The following is a 21,732-nucleotide window of genomic DNA, read 5'->3' as shown; positions in this document are numbered from 1 at the left end:
ACCCCCTTCTGTGTGGTCATTTGACTCCATGCGGTTATTGGTTTTGCGGCTGATCGGTCAACGGGAGTCGTGTGATTATTGTTGTTACATCTGATTGGTGAAACAGTCAACTGGTAGATCCATCGGCTGCATTCCCCTGGCAAAAACTAAGAATATCTAAAGTAGAATAAATAATTAGAAAAGTAATGAGTCGAGTGTAGCTGAATGTAGAGTAGTGAGAGTAGCGTTTCTTCTTCACAAATATGGACTCTTTTGGGACACACTATAGTATTTTATTCTATTCTATTCTATGCTGGTTTACCCTAGTCTATTCCGTCGGATTCTCTTATTTTCTACTTCATTTAGTTTTTGTTCTTGTGTTAAATGTTTTTTTGGGGGGCTTTTTTTAGCCCCATGTTTCCTCCGAACCACGTGACACCAGCCAACCTCTTTTTTTCGAACTGCTTGCTCACGCATCGTTGGGGGCAGCGTAACACACTCGGAGGACAGTGCTATCCGCTCCCTCCGCGTGCATGAGCTCACCGATGCCCCGAATGGCGTAGAGCCATGATTAATGTGTTTTGTACAAAAAATAGACACTGCAGTGCACCAGATACCAGTATTTACAATTATATACAATATATCCAGTGTGTAAGTGAATGTAATGTGTGTCATGTGAGGGTACCAATGAAATTAGTCTGCCTTATCAGGCTGTGCTGTAAAGCTCTACCGATGGTGAATAATGGTAATAAAAAAAAAAATCCTCAACAAGAAAGAGTTCATAGTCCAAAACATCTCTAAAACAAAATGGCACCTGTTCATGTGCGAAATAAACACCATGTAGCGTTGTCTTCCCCTCGCGATTTAAGGGGCAGTCTCACGAAAGTATAATGCGGAACCAAAACAACAAACCTGTGTGTTTAATTTTTTTAAGCTTTACATTGTATACAGTATTTGTGTCAAAGGTGTATAAGACTCCAAATTTTTTTCAAATTTACGAACAAATCTGACATACAAACGCTCTCCTGGAACGGAACTCGTTTTTAAGTTGAGGACTTACTGTGTTTCATTCTACAGTTCCGTCTAGTCGTTTATTCTACTATACTGTTCTACTCTTATCCACTCATTTCTATCTATTCTGTTTAATTCTACCATTTTCTATTTTCGTATACCCAAGTATATAAAAATGGTTCGATTTGTTTGATATTAGCCACTTTAAAGATGTTATAGTTTCATACTGGAGTAGATCTGCGTAAATACATTTTATATTATAATGCATTCTCCTTTAATGACATTTATATATCATAGCTTCAAAACTAGGCCTTAAAAATGCTCTAAAGCATTTAAGCCATTTTTTGTTTGGCTGTTTTTTAATAAACATATACAGTATAGGGCTCAGGAATGTGCAGTACAGAGAGACAAACCCTTTTTAGCACAAACTAGGCAATACGATGAACTGACTTTTATTTCATTTTAACCAATGAAAAAAAAAAAAAAAAAACGGCTCACATAAGCAAAGAAATAACACAGATACACATGATCATGTGTTTTTCTGATTGTTTTTGATTGTTTCTATGCCCCCCAAAAAAAGATAATAATAATGCTAATTTCCAATAATGCTAATTTCTACATTTTTGCGACCCGATTCCCATATTCTGGAAGTAGTAAAATGTACATGTCATTAAAGTAATGATGACTTTTGTTCTACCTGACATATCCGAAAAACCCACAGTTTGATATCTAAAGCCTCCCTGTTAACACACACGGGCAAGGCTTCCTTGTGAGCTCATATATTTTTTTATCATTATTGGCCTATGCTGTGTTACCGGCACAGATTTGTGTCACTTGGGTTTTAATCACTTTGTTCTTGGAAGCTACAGTACATGATGCAAATAAATAGCCATAAAGAGTTTATTTATTTATTAGATCTCTCCCGCTCTTTCTCTGTCTTTCTCTTTCTCTATCTCTCACACACACACACACACACACACACTAAACCACTTCCGTTTTGTTTAGCCACAAGACATACTGTTTGTTTAATTATAATCTCTCTCTTTCTCTCTCCGCCTATCTGCAGGCGATCATGCTGCTGGATGTTTTGTACGCTGTGCTAAGGAACAGTCCCCAGGCTCTGTCTGTGCTGCTGGAGTGGGGGGTGGAGCAGCTCTTCTGTCTGCTGCTGAAGCCCAACTTCAATGATGAAGTACATGAAAGAGTGTTCAGGGTGAGCCCATCCAGCCCTGTTATTTTTCTGTGTGCCTTTATAGCCAGTCTATAGTCCATATCCACAACTGCATACTGATGTGTCCTGCATGCTGTTCTGCAGATCATGTACAAACTGCTGAAGAGTGAGCGAGTCACCGAGCGCAACAAACATCGGGTCAAGCTGCGAGAGCCCACCTATATGGGCCTGGTCTGCTTCCTGGAGGAGTTCCCAGTCTCAATGACAATAATCCGCTGCCTGTATGAGCAGGTGCTGGCAACAGGTAAACACCTCAGCAGTGGGACTCCAGACAGTTGGACATGATTAAGAACTGATTTTCATATGGGTCTGTGTGTGTGTGTGTGTGTGTGTGTGTTACAGATCCCTCACCCAGCTTCAGAGACCTTTTGGCAGTTGTGTACCTGTCCCACAGGGCAGATCTCACTGTCCGACTGGATATATGCCGCAAGGTAACATTTCTTTCACTTCGGTCCAAAGTACAAATATCAGTCCTGCTTGAGTTATGGATTACGATGCTTAAGGAAAATCCACAGTCATTGATTTACTATAGCATGCTTTTTTTCTGCCAGTACTAAGGGTCATTATATAGTTTAACTATATAAAATTAGCTTTAAAAAAAAACCCAAAAGGAAATACATCATGTTATCAACCTTATCATCTTTACCTGGTGTGTGTGGGTGGTTCCCAAGAATAAGTATTTTGACATGGATCCCTGTGATGAAAAAAGAATGAAAAACCTGTTTAGACAAATCAGTCATCTATTGGGTGTAAGCTGAACAAAGAAGCAGCACCTCTCCGCACTTGGTGCAGCCTTGAGAAACACTTCATGTTGTGTTTTGAGACCATGACATTTGTTTTTGTTCAAGTCAAACCAGGACTTGTAATTTCTCAGAATAACAGAACACAGTTCTGAAAGTAAAAACTAACTTTTTTTCTGTATATAATCTCATCCTGCACTAATGTAACTATCCTAGAGTTTCACTAGTGCCTGGGTACCCTCAAGGTAGAAAGTTTTCTCATTACACAGGAATTCCTTTAATGTCCAAAACATGAGGAAATGGCTTGGAGCGACAGGGGATGTGGCAATAACCTCCAGATGAGTTCCTGTAACGTGCAGGTGGTTTTCGCGAATTATTGTGTGTACAGTTCTCAAAGACAGACGCTTCTCTTCTGCAAGTTGGCAACCAGTTAAATTTAGGTGATCAGGTGCTTCACTCGCGGAATGTTAACAGGAACGACTGCAGTGGGCTCTGAGCCACCACATCTGCGATCGTCAGCCTCGTTTAAAATGTTTGTCCTATTTAAATGTTTACTGCAGCTAAGAGTCTCCTTACCATAATGCTTTAAATCTTCTGTAAATGTCAATCAATTTTACACCTTCATTCCTGGGACATTTTATCACATATCCTGGTTTGTCTTTAACATCCCTCATAGTTTGTTTAAACTGCACTTTTTCTGTTTTACGTTGTCTAAGTATTGCCATGCTTTAGTGACTAAGGATTTACCATGTTTAAGATTGTCTGTTTGTTGTTCTACCCTTGCTTGGAACATTGACAGCGATTACTGGATTTATTTTGCTACAGTAAGATATAACTGCATACTCTTCCCTAAGATAAAGCAGTCTCATCTTCGGATTTAGGAATTATGTAATATTATGAATTTTGCATTAATGTTTTCCCAAGAATCACCAAAAATGCCCTTATACCTAAGTGTCAAAGAAACATGTTTGCCATTCCTTTCTTAGTGGAGGGAAATTTATGAGAATGTCCATGGTAATCATAAATTCAAGAATGCATTAAATAGAGATTTCATTATAAAGTGCTGGAGAATTCTTGTAAAAGTAATGAAATGAGAGTACAGTGTACACTAAATAAATACGTAATAAAGATGCGATGTGATGTTTTTCTGCCCATCTGAATCCGCTTGCAGCTTTTCTACCTGATCTACTCCAACGAGGACTACATAAAGCAGCTGGCCCGGCAGCCTGGGTGGCAGGACATTCTCACTAAACTCTACGTCAAAGAGTCCTATGAGTCTCGTACTACCAGCCTATCCAGCCCTCACCCCTCACTGGAGCCTATTCCCTCCAGGCCCCTCCTCCGAAGGGATGACAGCATGCTGGATGGCCCTCGCTCTGACGTCTTCATCCCCTACACTTCCCGGCTTGAGGGAGCAGAGGACGAGGATGATGAAGTGGAAGAACCGTCTCAGGATATTCCCGAGAGTTATATTGAACTGTCTCATTCTCCTCCTCCAGGAGGTCCGCTGAAGAGCTTCGGTGACACGATGAACTTTAAGTCTTTCGACTCGGTGGATTCGGTGGAACAGGGCAGCCGTTCGTCATCCCTGTCCAACACGGTGGAGGTGCCATCCACATCGCAGCTCCCGGAGGAAGATGAAACAAGTCCCTATCAGCTGAACTCACCCTTTGGTACGTCGCCTCTTGACCCGGAGCTGGGAGTGCACAGAGGATTACAGACTCCAGAAACACCATCTCCTCTAGAACCTAACAAGCCCTTTATTGGGCTCAGGGTGCGCAAGAGCTCCAGCTTGTCTAATGTATTGGATGACACCAGCTACTGCACTGAGCCTCCAACAGCCGACACCGTTTCTAACAACTCCAACCCACAGGTACTGCAAGACAAGAATACAGATTTTTTTTGTTTATTTTACAAAACAGCAACACATGTAACCTGAACCAATTTTGCTTATTATAGAATGATTTTTTTTTCACATATAGATGCTCCTGTTATCACAATACATCTCATAGTCTAAAGAAAGTCCATTTTATTGGTCCATGCTTGTCAGTTTAAAATAAAATCTTATATCTAAAACCTTTACCAGTAACTTGTTTTTTGGTCATGCACACACCAACTATATCCATGATATACGTTTTTATGTTACATCAGTTTAAAAACAATTGAAACATACCTGTATATCTGAGTAAACAAACTAGACTTTATATTTAATCGTTAAGCACTAAACTTTTTTTTTTATTCTCTTTTTTTTCTCTTTTTCTCTTTTCAGCAGCCCCCAGATGAGGAGTTGTGCAACTTGCTGACTAACATTGTGTTCCGAGTGCTGTGGACCGGCACAGAGGGCACGGAAGATGCAGTGTGGCGAGAGAGAGGGCAGGTTTTCTCTGCTCTCACCAAACTCGGCTCCTCCTGGCAGCTTGTGCGCCCCCCAGATGATATCAAGCGCAAGTGAGAAACGCATTTATTTCATCTATGTCAAACTACTAGCACACCACTGGGGTGTGTCCTGTGTGCAATGCCTAAAATACTCAAAAAAGATAAGAAATACCAACCACAGGGTATCTCACAGCCCAGATGGATAAGAAACATCTGTTGCTTGGTCCTTGTTCTGTAACTAGTCATACACATCAACTGTTGCAGCTGGAAGGTTAAAAAAGGCAATAAGTTCTCAAGGTCAAATGTAATGGATCCCCATGAAAACCTAAATCTGTTTATATCTGTTTATGTTGTGCATCTACCACAGAAGACTGTGTGTAAGATGAAACCATATTAGAACAAGCAATTTGATACAGTGAATCTCAAATAATTGGACAATCATGTTTTTTTTTGTAATCTAATGTAAAAAAGTTAAACTCTCTACTTATTCTAGATAAATTACACAAACGTGAAATAAATCAAGCCTTTTTTATTTTAAAGAATCCACTTACAACTTATAAAAAATATCCAGTTTTTCAAAATATCAAAATATTTCCTCAGATCAGTTAAAAAAAGACATAGATGTAAAAGCATGTTGTTTTACGCATTCAATAATTGGTTCCTTTAGCACAAATGACTGCGATCAGACTGTGGCACTCTTGAGGTGTTGTTGAAGACCAGGTTGCTTTGATAGCAGCCTTCAGCGCTTCTGTATTATTGGTTCAAGGGTTCCTCATCTTACTCTTGACAATTTCGCATAGATTCTCTGTGGGGTTGAGGTCAGGCAAGTTAGCTGGCCAAGCACATTTATATCATTATTATCAAACCATTTAGTTTTCATTTTGGCACTATGGACTGGTGCCAAATCCATCTGGAAAAGGAAATCAGCATCTTCATAAATCTTGTCATCAGACGGATGGATGAAGTGCTTTAAAATATCCTGGTGGATGGCTGTGTTGACTTTGGACTTGATAAAACACAGTGGACCAACACCAGCAAATAACATAGCACCCCAAATTGAATTCAATTCAATTCAATTTTATTTCTATAGCGTTTTAACAATTGACATTGTTGCCAAGCAGTTTATTTATTAAGCCAATTATTTAAGTTTGTATGAAATGTAAATGTTTATGAATCAAAATGATAAGACTGTCCCTTGATGAGCAAGCCGAGAATGATGGTGACAGTGGCAAGGAAAAACTCCCTAAGATGGTAATAGGAAGAAACCTTGAGAGGAACCAGACTCAACAGGGAACTTACCCTCATTTGGGTAATAACTGATAGCAGGGATTGATCTGCATCATACTGTGTGAGACTGGAAATTAAGTATGACAGGAGATGTGTTAAATATAAAGTCCAGTAGGAGTACTCAGGTAGACTGTAGAAAACTCGAGTCCAGAACTATCGAGCGACTGAAGACACAAGTCCTCAGAGAACAGCTGACTGCATCAGCCGAGGACAGGACTGTCTTTGTGGAAAAGTGGAACCGTACCCAGTCACCACACGCATCCCAGGCAGAACACACGGGGCATCCATGTGTGCAACCAATCACTTTACCGTTAGCAAGTCTAAGTGATCAGTAAGAGTGGGGAAGACAGCATCTAAACATACTGACGTGCAACATGAGTCTACATCCATGAGTCACTCAGATCTGCTCGGAATGTGGAAACTTAACGCTGCACTTAAGACAACTTGGATTCTGTTCTTCTCCACTTTTCCTCCAGACTCTGGGACCTTGATTTCCTAATGAAATGCTAAATTTAGTTTCATTTGAAAAGAGGACTTTGGTCCACTAAGCAACGCTCCAGTTCTTTTTCTCCTTAACCAAGATTAAACACTTCTGGCATTGTCTCGGCTTTAGGAGTGGCTTAATACCAAGGACGCAACACTTGTAGCCCATTTCTTGAAGACTTCTGTTCATAGTGGCTCTGGATGCACTGACTCCAGCCTCACTCCACTCCTATCCCAAAGTATTGGATCAACTTTGCTTGACAGTCTTCTTAAGCATGTGTTTATCCCTGTTGCTTGTGCACCTTTTCCCTCCAGAAGATCTTCTCTGAATATGCTTCAATACAGCACAGTCATCCCTTTCAGCGATAATATTCTGTGGCTTTCCCTCCTTGTGCAGGGTGTTGATGATCGTCTTCTGAAGAACTGTCAAGTCAGCAGTCTTCCTCATGATTGTGGTTGTGTGTACTTACTAGACTGAGAGATACACTGTATTTTCTACAGTAAAAGTAGTAATTTACTCAAACGCAGAATGAAATATTCTAATATTTTGAGATCCTAGATTTTTTAGGTATGAGCTATAATCAATATAAAAACAAAAAGGCTTGAAATATTTCACATTAAGTGTTATGAATCTAGAATAAATGAGAGCTAAATTATGAAAAATACATAACTTTTCCACAATATTCTTTTCCACAATATATACAAGTTAACTTTTCCATGATACATATCATAAACTGTACTTACACGACTAATGTCAGAGCTGTTGTTATAGAAAATAAATTACTTTTGCTTATGTGCTCTATTTATATGTTTGTGTTCCAGTCTTTTGGAGATGATGCTGGAGTCATCTCTTTCAGACCTGCGGGACTCTCAGGGCATGTCATTGCCTCATATTCCCTCCTTGCTTCGCCTCCTCAGACTGCTTCAGGATTTTCTGTTTGCCGAGGGCACTGACAATCAATCACTGTGGAGCGAAAAGGTACAGGATACAAGTATTCGTGTTCCCTTAAGGAATAAGGAGTTTCCATATAAATGCTACATATTCAGAATTTGTCCCTGTCAGAAAGTGTCAGCACAAGAGCAATACTCTATCTTCATAGCTGCAAGCTGTTATTGTACAGTTTTATACATGCACACACACTTAGCGTTATATATATTATGGATGTCATGGTGCAGACACTGACAGAAAGCTGTTATTTCCTGTTGTTGCAGACTGTAGAGCACATTTCCACAGTCATGAACTGTTAATGAGTAACGTGTCACCTCGGTCTGTATGTGTTCTCATTGTGGTGTGTGCATGCTTGTTTATGTGTTTTTAGATCTTTGAAGGAGTGGTGAATCTGCTCGACAGGCTGCAGGCGTGGCACACCACTTCTGCAACAGCAGGAGCTACAGAGCTCAAACGCATGGCACAGATCGGCCTGTGGATCATTACTGGATACATACAGCAGCAGAACTCGCAGGTACTCGATGACTACACAGACTCATGCACTCAAGCCCTTAATCACTGTGAAGTTTCTCAGACGGCCTGAAAAAGCTGTTCATATTTGACCTTTGGGAAGAAGATTGTTTTTGCAGGATGAGTGGAGAGCCATTAGCCAAACTAAAAGCTGTGCCAAACAAATGTTAATGTCATCATTCTGCCCCTCTGTGTTATCACAAAGCCATCAGCCTTTTTGTCTTTAATAACTACCATCTTTGCCAACCTTTCATTCTCATGGCATACTTTAAGCCTTTTCAGAGAATTTCATACTGTTCGTATATACACACTTTAGTCACAAGTACAGAATGACCTTATGTCAAAGTCAGCTATTTCCTGTAATTGCATTTAACGCAGTCTTTCCAGTTGTTTCCCAAAAATGAAAATAGTTTAGCTTATTCAAGTAGTGAATAGCCATATTTGGTTTTATATGCTACTCCCATTATTACTCACTCCTTCACTGACTAGCTATGTTCTATTAAAAAAAACAGTCTTGAGGAATGATTATAATTAGGCATGCATTACCATTTATCAAAGTTAATACTACATAGTGATTATTCGAATGCTATTTAATATTATTACTTCCAACCGAGTAATCTGATTGGACAACAGGCATTCCACAAGCACTGGGACATGTATAACATCCTTCCAACTTTATGGCAACAATTTGGAAAGGAACTACGTGCAAACATAATGATCGTGAGTCCATAATCCTTTGGACATATAGTCGGGCAAAACATGGTATTAGTGCTAAAATGTGTCTCATCTAGGTAAAAAAAAGATTTTTACACTATTTATCATAATACTTATGGGAATTTTTTTTAAAATTTTTTTAACTTAGGGAAAAAAAAAAAAGTAAATGTTACATAATACTTATTGCTTCTTATCTCCCAATCCATGCTTTGTTTTTTTTAAATATGCATAAACATCTATATTTTCATCAGAAACGCATTTGCTAAATACGATTTCATGCTCTTTTATGTAGTGTCCGTAACGTTTTTGAATTCAAATCTTCTAATGATCTTAATTGTCTTTTAGATAAAACTTGGCCAATTTAGATTTCACATTAAAAGACATAAACCTGAAAAAGTGTATTATTGTAAAAATGATAAACTGTTAAGATATTGCAACTTGAATTTAACGTGGTTATGGACACTACAGATTTTTAGCTTTTTAAGCTTTTTCTAAAAACCAATTTAAGCAACAATTTTTACAGGTTATATACTTTTAAAAGCTTACACCGATTTTATTATGAATACTCATAAAGAAATATAAATAATTTTCCTTTTTAATTATTATTGTTTGAAGCAAGACAGTATAATGCTAAAAAAAATTCATTTTTGTGGCACATATAAAATCATCACTCCAAATGACTTAAGGTAACAATTTGAAGTTTTTGGGGCAGCAAGATTGGTCACATCCATGTTACATAGCTTCAGAATAGCTTCTTTGGCGCACACATTTTCTGTATTATATGTATAACATATAAAAATATAATCACACTAGTTCTGTGTGACTGTTTTGGCCGAGGGTCTAAAGAGTTAGATTACGCTTTACAAATAAACTTGCCTTGCCTATATGTGACTGGGTATGTTTTTTATGTAATCTGAATGTTTATTCTGTTTGTGTGTACAGGTGTGTGAGATGGCATGTGTGAAGCTGCACAGTCTGCTCCAGACTGTTTTATGTCTGTCATGGGAGGAGGTGTGTTTCCTGTTGGGCCGTCTCGGATCAACTCTGTGGCCTGAAGAAGGCATGTCTCTGACAATTGGTACAGCGGGCATAGAGGCAGTGTTGAGGCCCCTGGTGCCAGTGGTGCGCACACTCCTGGACCAGCACGCCGACCCCACCAAGCTGCAGCAGCTTCTGCCCAGCCTTCCTCCCACCAATGGCAGCGCCACCTTCGCCCAGGACCTGCTGACCTACTGTAATACCGCTGAGTGGCAGCTTTTCTACTGCAACCATGTAAGCACAAGTTCAAATGTGTTAGAAAACTTATTTAACCCTAGTTAAATAACAGAGCATTTAGTAATTCATTTAGTGTTAGGCTTAGACAGGATCATCCACCATGTGCTCATAAATACGATTTAACTATTATTTGATTATTCAGATTTTAGAGTTGGTCTAATTAGGTATACAATATATTATTGGAATTGAACTGTGACTAACTAACAAATTAGGGAACAAAAAGCTGTAAGTTTAATACATTTTAATTACACTTTTTTGTTTTGTAAAGATTCATATATTATTTTCATGTTTGTTTAAGAGTTAGCGTCAGTCCTAAATTATCTTCAGTTCACGAAGAAGAAGTTAATCTTTACTCATTTTTACAGTTTTTAACGTAATAAGAAGCTCTGCCTGATTTACCTGGGCAAATAAGTTAAGCAGGGGAATGGTTTTAAGATGAGGATCCTGCATGTGCATGAGTGCTGTAGGAACAGAGCCAATATTTAGACCAGCTCAGGATAAAAGCAGTCTGCGCTGCCAAAGCAAGACTGAAAAAAAGCGTGATTTATTTGCAGCATCTCCCAGCTGGAAAATAAATCTTGGATTTAGATTAAACAGATGTCTAGCTCACTGGCTCTAGTCAAGGCTTTATGGAGCAGAATATGACAACACGGTCATTAATCCACTCTGTTTGTATATACAAATCACACATTATATTAGCATTCCATATGTGTGTGTGTCTGTGGTTTGGGGTAGGGTGTATTCTGCTTTGTGTAGCTAATGATCAAATATATTGCACTGTTCAACTCTTTGCATGTACACAGTGTATGGTTATATTTACAATGTTCTATGCGTAAATGATTTAAATGAACTACATATATATATATAAAATTTCTCTCTTTTTTTTTAGGTCCGACCCACCATGCAACAATATGAGGTAGACACTTTTGGGAAAAGTCATGACTTATTGTCCAACTTTTGGAACTCGTGTTTTGATGACCTAATGAGCACCGCTGATAAGAAGCACAAGGACAAAGCAGATTTCAAAGCCAAGTTCCAGGTCTCTGTTCAGTCCTTTCCTGTCTGGAGTCAAATGAGTCACTAAATCATGTGCCTTGTGTTAATAAAGAAAACACAGGTTGAAGTACCATCCTGTACGAACTCCTCTTCATTAATGATAATTGTGTGTGTGTGTGTGTGTGTGTGTGTGTGTTCAGGAGTCGATTGTAGACCCATACCTGAAGCGTGTACGCATTGAGAACAGTCGCTATTTTAGTGCACAAAAGCTGAATAACAGCCAGCAAGAACTGGTGTGGAAGCACTGGAGATCCCTGCGCAGGCTGCTCACCAGTGAGAGAGGAACTTGGGCAAACAGGTCTGTCTGTGTGTATGTTATATTCTTAAAGTATTCTACATTCATTCTCACTGTGCCTGATTATTGGGTACAAGGTATAAGATTGTTGGGTTGCCTGATTCATGGGATTAAGGAAAACTCAATTTTGAACAAGTGCTTCAGTAATGTGTAGGGACAGTAGTAGTAATAATAATAATAATAATAATCATCATCATCTTTATCAAATTTATATTCTAGAGTGAAGAAGAAAGATCTTTCAAAGGGCAGGTTTAATTACCTTTGATGTGTTTATATTTTAGAGATCAGACAAAAGTGAAGTGGAAGCTGTCTAGTGCGGAGACATACTCCAAGATGCGTTTGAAGCTTGTGCCCAACTACAACTTTGATTCCCACTGCGAGGCCAGTGCACTCCGGGATAACATGGGTGTGTCTTATATTCCAAGTATATTTTTCTTTAATAATGATGTAGCTCAATTGTAGTAGTGTTATGCAGTACTGTGCAAAGGTCTTGGGCACATTGGGGAAACTGCTGTAGAGCAAGAATGTCTTCAAAAACGTTTCTAAATTCTAAATAATATTATAAAACAATAATTAGTGAAAGAACATGCTTAAACATAATCTCAGGTATAATTTGTGCAGTTTTAGAAGGAAATTAACTTCTTAATTTTACTGAACATTTTGCAGAAACAGCAACATTTCCTTCTTTTTCCTGTTTTTGTCTGAAAAGTAGTCTTTTACATAACTTGCTGGTATTTTTTATGGCCTACAGATATTTTACCATAAGATTAAACGTTTTTGCTGGAATAGTAATGTTTGAAAATCAGAAATGTTTTTGTATTTATTTAACATTTAAGTCATAAAATGAGCATGTATAATAGTTCCAAAACAACAACAACACAGGGTCTTTAAGACTTTTGCACAGTATTGAATATGATACTGTGAATTCAATACATTTATATACAGCAAAATAATAATCATATAGGTAAACAATTAGCTTTGTGTAAAATGAAAAAAAAAAAGGTGCTTAAGAATTATAAGAAGGGCTCCTGCAGGTGAGGGTTCTTGGAAATAAGAAGGAGTAAAATTAATGATGTTTACGATGCCTGCTTCTTTTAAGGATTGATCAAGCTTTTATTCAGTCAGCCAATTACATAACAATGCAAAAATCATGCAAGAGCTTTAGTTGATGATCACATTAAAGTGGGAGAAAAGTTTTTTTTGTTTCATTTCATTCTATTCTTCAGACTATTGTATATGAAAATCTTGGGAAATGTGCAGTTTTTTAAATTAGCCACTTTTTGCTTTTTTGATATTTGATATGAACATTAATTAAAGCTCTTATTATATTTCTGTGTAATTGTTTGCCGTATGATTGTATCGTGAAATAATTGCATGAAGGAGCAGGTACATAGGTGTTACTAATAAAGTGCATTATGAAGGTATTTCTAATTTCTGAATAACTCTGCTTATGCTCACATTGCTTACATGCCTAAATGTTTTAAATTATAATATCATATATATTGTAGTTACTTACAGATGCCGTACAAAGCTTATGAGATTTCCCTTAAGTTTATGCTCTTGAGTGTTGTGAGTGTGAGTTGTGTCAGTGTTCTCTATGCTTATAGTGGAAGCTTAATCAATGTTTTTATTTCATTGTACAATATTTTAAACTCGAATGTTGACCCAGTGGTGAACAGTCATGATGTTTTGAGCTCTTTGTAATAATGTCACCTGTGTGCATGGGATCAGTATATGAATCCATTCTCTCTGCATTGTAGGAGCCGAGAGCCCTCGCAGTTCCGCGGAGACTCTACCATTAGCTGTGGCTAAGGAAGCAAAAGTGAGTGACATGGAAGACGATCAGCTGGAGGAAGAAGACCTTTGCTTCATCAACAGCCAGTATGCAGCCCTACTATCACATACTATACACTTATGCAAAGTAAAAGTGCAAAATAATTAGATAACAACTGTGGGTGTAAGTGTCGGAGATGTCTAATGTGACTGTGTGTGTGTGTTTGTGCGTGTCAGGGCGGAGGAGGTGGAGGAAGAGAGCCAACAGGAGAAGCTTGTGCTTTCTGAGGACTGTGAGCTCATCACCATAGTGGCTGTTGTAACGGGTCGCCTCGAGGTCACCACACATCACATCTACTTTTATGATGCCAGCAGTGAGAAGGAGGAGACTGAGGAAGGTGTGGATGGGACTGTAATATTTACTTACATATATGTATACTATATATGTGTTTAAGAAAAACAGAGCTCTTTTCCTCTGAGGAATATGCCATGTATATTATATACCAGTGTAGTAAGCTAGCGGGGTGTCTTTCAGTTAGCTAGGCAGTAACACCTTTATTTAAATTACTTCATAGCTTTTTGTTCACATTTCCTCAAGGAAAGTTATGCTGTCATTATTTTAATATGGCATTTACATAGTTTTAGTTAAAAGCATCTAAATTACTAAGAAATATAAAATCTAACCAGTTGCTTAGCACTGCAGGGCTGAACACTGACATGTACACCTGAAACACTAGCATACAGCTAGTTTAAGTTGTTAGCATGCTAGCTAATGTTAATGAGATTCAATGGTTCAATGGGTTCAGGTAGCCTTAGCAAATATTATTTTCTCACATTTTAATGTTCTTTGCTGAAAGCAGCATTTATTGACTGTCAATAACAATTATCATTCAATTTATATTTTAGTTCAAGTTTTCCACTGGAACTTTACAAAATTTTTAGATAACTTTTATTATAAAAGAAGATCAAGTATACTGTACTATTACTTGAGTAAATAATTCAGGGAACCCTTAAAGGGACATGTAAGAAAAAACTTGTGACTAATGACTTTTCAAATACTTAAAAATCTTTTAAACTGCACTTGAAAACATAATTTAAGTTTGTTAAAGCTTTTTTCTTTAATTATTTTATTAATCATCATTATTAGGTTTAAATCTTCTCATTTTGCATAAATGTGAGTCCTGACTTCATGCTTTACGTTTTAACTAATCATAGAAGAGGCTGAATTCTTTCAACCAATAGTAACGCAGAAGGCGGGATTTCTTAACCTTACACAGGGGTTTGCTAACAATTTTGTTTGCTAACACTTGAGTTTTTATTTGCAATTTTCTTAATGTTTTCCCCCTAGGCCCCTCATCGTTGTTGTGTTATAAAATTCCAAATAAAATGAAAAATATTTACAGATAGAGTAACACTTTAATAAAGTGAGTCAGAAATAGTTTTTTTTAAATAAATTTTTTACACAGTTTGTGCTCAAAATGCAGCGGAGGAGTCAAGAAGGGTTTTTCTGTCTGAAGAACTTGAGGTGTTGCTTGCATTATCTTATTGCCATGTGTTATATTATCATATAAAAAGCAACAAGAATTAAACTATAAACACCATGTTGATTTTTGTTTTCAATCAAACTTTTACTTGAATTTTACACCCTGCTTTGTTGAATTGACCATATACAGACAACACAAACATGCTATCAAACAGAGTGTGTCTGTTAGAGTTAAATGTTGATGTGTTTTGGTCCAGGGATAGGCTTCGATTTCAAGCGGCCACTGAGTCAGCTGAGAGAGGTCCATCTGAGGCGCTATAACCTGCGCCGATCAGCTCTTGAGCTTTTCTTTATCGACCAATCTCACTATTTCATCAACTTCAGGAAAAAGGTGATCTCAATCTGTTAGTAATCATTTTACACCCAGCATGCAGGGTATTCCTGAATGAATCATGTACACTCGTCTGATCATGTGTATGCTCGGATGCTCTTTCTGACCACCACAGGTGCGGAACAAAGTCTATTCCAGGATTCTCGGCCTTCGACCACCGAACCTCTTTTACTTTGGTTCCCGCTCCCCTCAGGAACTCCTCAAAGCCTCCAATCTCACTCAGGTATGATTCTTACCTTAGTTGTAAACATTTTGCGTTTATCTTTTTTAGACACATGAAATGCAAACTATACTGACCGGCCAAAAAAAAGTCACACTCTCTAATATATTTTATTGGACCGCTTTTTGCTTTGATTATAGCACTCGTTTGCAATGACATTGTTTTGATAAGCATTTGCTATGACACAACATTTATTTCCATCCCGAGGCGCATTCATTTCTCTTCAAGATTTTGTATTGATGATGGAAGGGTCAGACCGCTAGGTAACATCTCAAAGGTTCTCGATGAGTCTGGCCAATCCATATGTGTATAAATAATGACTCGTGCTTCTTAACAACAGTTTGAGCCCTGATGAATCCTGGCACCACCATCTGTTGTTGTTTTTAAACATTGGATTTCAGCGATCTCATTAGTTGTTTTCTTTGCTTGATACAGGTAAATAATTTGGCCTTTTTGAAACGGAGTACGATCTTTGCCAGGACCACAGGATATGACTTCTGAAATGGTTGTTTAAGAATTGAAAAGCCACTCACTGCATCAGTTAGGGTTAAATAAGTAGTTGCAGCTGAACCATACTGTATTAAACAGGGCAGTAATTATCCATGGAAGGCTTTTACCTATTTGCAGGTTCTGATGTTTTTTTGCCTGATCGGTGTAATATTCTGAATTCCATTAATATGATGGTAAAATATTTATGTTTTTAAAATGTAATGTGTATTCTTTGTGCAGATGTTTTTTTTTAAAGCAAAGAAGGCAAACTTTTTGTTATTGTGCTTTTATACAGCTGTCTATTGTGTTTGTGTCCTGCAGAAATGGGTGTGCAGAGAGATCTCAAACTTTGAGTATCTCATGCAGCTCAACACTATTGCCGGTCGCACCTACAACGATCTGTCGCAGTACCCTGTGGTAAAACTCTGTTTCATCAAAACTCCCTTTCAAATGTTTTTTTAACCTTTAACATGGGTTTCATTGAATTTGCTTTACTTCATGCAGAACCACTGTGTGTGTGTATGTTTTAGTTCCCTTGGGTGCTGTGTGACTACACATCTAGTGTACTAGACTTAGAAGATCCGGCTGTATTCAGAGATCTGTCTAAGCCCATCGGAGTGGTGAACCCTCGCCATGCCCAAGATGTCCGAGAGAAGTGAGCTAGCTTATTGTTATTGTACAGTGGTGGTCAAAAGTATTAAGACAACAAATGCCATGTATTATAGTTCTCTTTGTCCGAAAAAGATAATTTCAGTATTTATTTTAAGTCTATCTTGTTAAATTAACTGATAAACTAGTAAAAAACTGGGTATGTGAGAATGGTATTCAGCTTTTGGAGCCACAGCCTGTGTCATCTCCAGACCTAAACCCAATAGAAAACAGTTGAACGATGATAAAGAAAGCAGCTGCAGTTAAGAAACCATCTGGTGTACATGATGTTTAGAAAGCAATTTAGCCGGCATAGACTGAGTGACACCAGAGTACTCCAGGCGTCATTTTGACTTCATGCCTAGCCGGATCCAGCAGGTCCAGATGCAGTATAAAAATTAATTATTGTTCATTCCATAAAATTACTAATTATCATTATTATACTATATTATCTTGTTTGTCATTATACAAACAACTTAAGACTGTCATTAAAATATTGATTTTCACGTTTGTCTAAATACTTTTGGTCACCACAGCTTATTTAGCAAGCCACTCAAGTTTTGCTGATATTTGATCCACTTGAGCACAGAAAAAAAAAAATCTAATTCTGTATAACGCAGACCGATTTGTTTAACATGGATTAAACTGATAAGTCTTAGCTCATTATTCAGTAATTTACCCAAAGGCATGTTATTTTATAACTAATGACATATTCGGTAATAGCAGTGAACCTATCACGAAAAGGTATGCACTTATAAAAGAATGTAAGTCTGCACATTGTGATTGCTGCTGGGAGTTAGTTTAACTGCATGTAAAGTGTGTGTCTATGTGTGTGTGCAGGTATGAGAGCTTTGAAGACCCCGCAGGAACCGTTGATAAGTTTCACTACGGCACACACTACTCCAACGCAGCAGGCGTCATGCACTACATGATCCGCATGGAGCCTTTCACCAGTCTGCACATTCAGCTGCAGAGCGGCAAGTAGGGACGCACATCACACTGACGGCACACCTAACACCTAACAGAGATATAAATCATGGATGACCGTATACAGTACATTGCTGTATGCATTCGAATGGCATCACAGTTTCTTCTTGCCTGATACTGAAACCCCGAGTATCAGTCAAACTGTTACCCATCCAATCTTTACTTTGCTTTGAAACGGCAAAGCTTTAAATGATTATAATTTCTCTAAATGTTATGGAAAAATGCAAGGATGTTAAAACCACACCTTAAGAAAAGCAGCTTTTCTATCTAGTTAAACTTAAATATACAGTAATTACAGTACTGTGCTTAAAGTCTTCTGTAAATGTCACATGTCCCGGTTTGACTTGAACAACCCTCACATAATAAAATCAAGACCACGAAAAAATTTGTATTTACAAATCACGTGATTGGATCTTATTTGCTATTTTTTCTTCCAATATCCAATGCACTTTTTTTTTTTTTTTTTTTTTGCCAGTATTGACCTGATACTAAACCTGGGTATCAGATCATCTCTGGAATTTTCGCTCTTTAAATGATACCAGACCTAAGAAAAAGAGTACAATATCTATAAAATATAAATCAGAATTATTTGAAAGAATAGAAGTAATAAAATCTAGGACTAGGATTAATATAATCTCAATACTTAAAAATGTTCATTTAAGTTACCTAAACTGCGATCCTGTGACTACTTTTTTTTTCTTTTTTTTTTCTTTTTTTTTTTAAAAAAAAAAAGGTTTTTGTCAAAAATTGCTTAATTAATTTTCTGGTTGCTGCAACCAGCTGTAATCACAGCTGTAAGTTTGCTACAGTTTTTATGCTTCATTACATGATATAATGAAAGATAAGAAAACATGTTCACTGTTCACTGCTTTTTTAAAACATAAAATTCTTGCTTTAAAGCCGAGGAGCTTTACTATTAATATGGTATGGCCACTAGATGGCAGTATTGCACATGAGCAGGTTGCTTTCTCCTAGTGCATTGCCTAGACTTGGATTTGTTTCATGATGTGTTGAAAGAGCTAATAAAAACTAACAGTTCATTTTTCATTAGCATGATAATGTTTGTCACAGTATATCTTTAATCACATTGTTTACAATAAATTTAATGTCGATTTAATGTTCATACTAAGCTGTATTTGTGGCTAGGTATGCCTATGAATGGATGAAAAACCTTCTGATGCATTTAGTTCTGTGTCTGCGTGTGTTTGTGGTGTATTTGCAGGTTTGACTGTGCAGACAGACAGTTCCACTCAGTAGCAGCAGCATGGCAGGCTCGGATGGAGAGCCCCGCTGATGTGAAAGAGCTCATCCCTGAGTTCTTCTACTTCCCAGAATTCCTGCAGAACATGAATAGTAAATATCAGCAATATCAGATATCTCTTTAATCTATAATAAACGTTCCTCTGGACAATTGGTTTCTTCTGACTTACAGTACTGTGTAAAAGTCTTGAGCCATCATCATTCATATTTTCCTTCCAAAGAGCCAGACTTTCTTGTATTTGAATGTATACTTGAGGAATAGTTCTCCAGGCTTCCTGAAGGACATTTTTGATGAGACTTTGGCTTTTATGCTTGTTAAGCCACACTGTGACCCATGAATGAAAGGTCAAAACCTTTGCACTGTACTGTATATCGTGCAACTCTTGCTCATATCTACTTATCATTCTATTTAAAGTTTGCATTTATTATCACTGGATTTGACTTCTGTCCAATGCCATAATGTTTTTTTTTTTTTTTTTGGTCAGTATTGGTTTACTTTGGGTTCCTATTAAGTCGAGACAATTAGTTTAATTTTGATGGCAAAGAAAAGCAACACAAGGTGTCAGTACTTTCATTGTACTAAAAAACGAGAATTTTGTCTTTCCTCGCTATAAACCACTGTAAGCTTTGTCAGAAAAAACATCTCCATTGTACTGTAATATACATTTTTAACTTATATTCTCTATTCCATCCTACAGCTTTTAATTTGGGCTGTCTTCAAGTAAATCAGGACCATGTCAATGATGTTGTACTGCCGCGCTGGGCCTCTTCCAGAGAAGATTTCATCAGAAAACATCGCCAGGCGCTGGTAATTTGCACATGCTGACTTGTATATATACACACACACACATATATACACATACACACACACAATCAAGCACATCAGCATGAGATCACACAAATACAAACAGAAACCACAATGTCTGGCACTTAAGTAGCATTCACACATGTGTACCTTGTCTGTATATTTACACACACACACACACACATGCACGCACACATATGCACGCACTCACACATCTTGCATTGTGGTTGTGTTTGCAGGAGAGTGAGCATGTGTCTGCCCACCTGCATGAGTGGATTGATCTGATATTTGGCTATAAACAGCGTGGGCCCGCTGCTGTGGAGGCGCTCAATGTGTTCTACTACTGCACGTATGAAGGTAAGACACTCAGGCTCCCTAGCTGCAGTTTGCATCACTCACCAGTGTTCACTCACATTTTTTTTCATCATAATCTTTTTTCAGTATTTAAATATGAAGATGAAAGTCTTATCACAGCTGTTTGGTATAAGCAGTCTAATTAGTGAAAGGATGAACTACTTAGAGCAGCACGGTGGCGTAGTGTTTAGAACTGCGTCCAGGGTCGTGTTTTCCCCATGCTTGCTGGGTTTCCTCCAGGTGCTCTGGTTGCGTCCTGCAGTCCAAGGGTATGCAGTGTACGCTAACTGACATTTGCACATTTCCCATAGGGTGTGAGTGCATGCTTGTGAACTCTGTGATGTATTGAGACCTAATGCAGGGTGTACCCGGTCCTGTGCCCCAAGTTTTCAGGCCTCCTGTGACCCTGTACATGTCATGGTAATAAGGAACTGCAAAGGACAAGGTCCTCCCCTTTCTGTGGTGAAAACTGTTACAAAGTGCTGACACTGGAGGCTCCTTTGATAACCCTGAAAGAAAAATCCTTACAAAAAAAGTTTATATTTTCTCTGTAAAACAGCAGCATGATTTAGGTATGATCATGGTAACATATCAGAATGACTGCAGTAGTAAAAATTTTATTCAAATTACTGTTATACTATATTACTAAAATTACCTAAACCCAAACAAAATTTTACCATTTTGACCAATCAGATTCAAGAATTCAGAAGCATTTTGGTATAAACGTTTTTTTAACTTTGACTTATTTTTTCAAGAAACTTAAAAAGTTGTAGCCACAGTCAGAGGTTGAATGAGCTTGAGCATTTTATTTGTTTGAGTTTATGTAGATTTTATGCATTTTTTTTTTTACTGTATTTCATCAGTTGGATCTGTTTCATATACCAGACTTGGGAATAGACACCATTTTGTTTTGTTTTTTTTGTCGTTTGTGTGTATATGGCTGACTTATGATTCTGAAACATCATCATAAAACCGTAGGAGCTTTTTAAAGATGACATAAAAAAAAAGACAAAAATATGCATGTTACAGTGAATGTTGGTTTGGGATAGGATGGATCTTCACGTGCTCATTCAACAGGAATAATAAACAACTTTCACAAAAAACAACACAAAGCAAATCTGACAAACTAGCTGCCCGAGTAGCTAGTTTGTATAGAACTAACAAGTATAGAACCACCATATAAGGAATTTAAAACAAAAATACAGTGAAGGATGGTGTGTTATGGCTTTTCAGGTGCTGTGGATCTGGACGCCATAGCCAACGAGACTGAACGCAAGGCTCTGGAGGGCATCATCAGCAACTTTGGGCAAACACCATGTCAGCTTCTCAAGGTAGAACCTTAAAAACATATCAAGCACCGCATCAGCATTAGTTCATGAAACTTGCATAGAAATGTTCTATTTGACTTCTGTCGTC

General features: G+C 37.8%; 1 protein-coding gene across 3 annotated transcripts in view; it reads left to right on the top strand.

Annotated features, from left to right (window-relative positions):
* nbeal2 (neurobeachin-like 2) overlaps positions 1-21,732 on the top strand; it is a 48,556-nt gene that overhangs the window by 17,453 nt on the left and 9,371 nt on the right. For 2 of the 3 annotated variants that reach the window (XM_053494239.1, XM_053494236.1), the window contains 22 exons: positions 2,057-2,203; positions 2,306-2,465; positions 2,564-2,652; positions 4,133-4,834; positions 5,231-5,409; positions 7,930-8,086; positions 8,427-8,570; positions 10,223-10,552; positions 11,445-11,594; positions 11,752-11,909; positions 12,188-12,312; positions 13,667-13,787; positions 13,917-14,077; positions 15,420-15,553; positions 15,669-15,776; positions 16,584-16,679; positions 16,793-16,917; positions 17,751-17,891; positions 19,120-19,250; positions 19,856-19,965; positions 20,202-20,319; positions 21,550-21,647. In XM_053494239.1, coding sequence (XP_053350214.1) covers positions 2,057-2,203; positions 2,306-2,465; positions 2,564-2,652; positions 4,133-4,834; positions 5,231-5,409; positions 7,930-8,086; positions 8,427-8,570; positions 10,223-10,552; positions 11,445-11,594; positions 11,752-11,909; positions 12,188-12,312; positions 13,667-13,787; positions 13,917-14,077; positions 15,420-15,553; positions 15,669-15,776; positions 16,584-16,679; positions 16,793-16,917; positions 17,751-17,891; positions 19,120-19,250; positions 19,856-19,965; positions 20,202-20,319; positions 21,550-21,647 — 3,684 coding nt within the window. The remainder of the gene's footprint in view (positions 1-2,056; positions 2,204-2,305; positions 2,466-2,563; positions 2,653-4,132; positions 4,835-5,230; positions 5,410-7,929; positions 8,087-8,426; positions 8,571-10,222; positions 10,553-11,444; positions 11,595-11,751; positions 11,910-12,187; positions 12,313-13,666; positions 13,788-13,916; positions 14,078-15,419; positions 15,554-15,668; positions 15,777-16,583; positions 16,680-16,792; positions 16,918-17,750; positions 17,892-19,119; positions 19,251-19,855; positions 19,966-20,201; positions 20,320-21,549; positions 21,648-21,732) is intronic. The other variant, XM_053494237.1, reaches the window with a different exon arrangement.

This window comes from Clarias gariepinus, chromosome 4 (assembly GCF_024256425.1).
Source record: "Clarias gariepinus isolate MV-2021 ecotype Netherlands chromosome 4, CGAR_prim_01v2, whole genome shotgun sequence".
Classification (NCBI taxonomy): domain Eukaryota; kingdom Metazoa; phylum Chordata; class Actinopteri; order Siluriformes; family Clariidae; genus Clarias; species Clarias gariepinus.
Note: the sequence above shows the minus strand (reverse complement) of the source record. Positions and strands in the feature narration are given on the sequence as shown.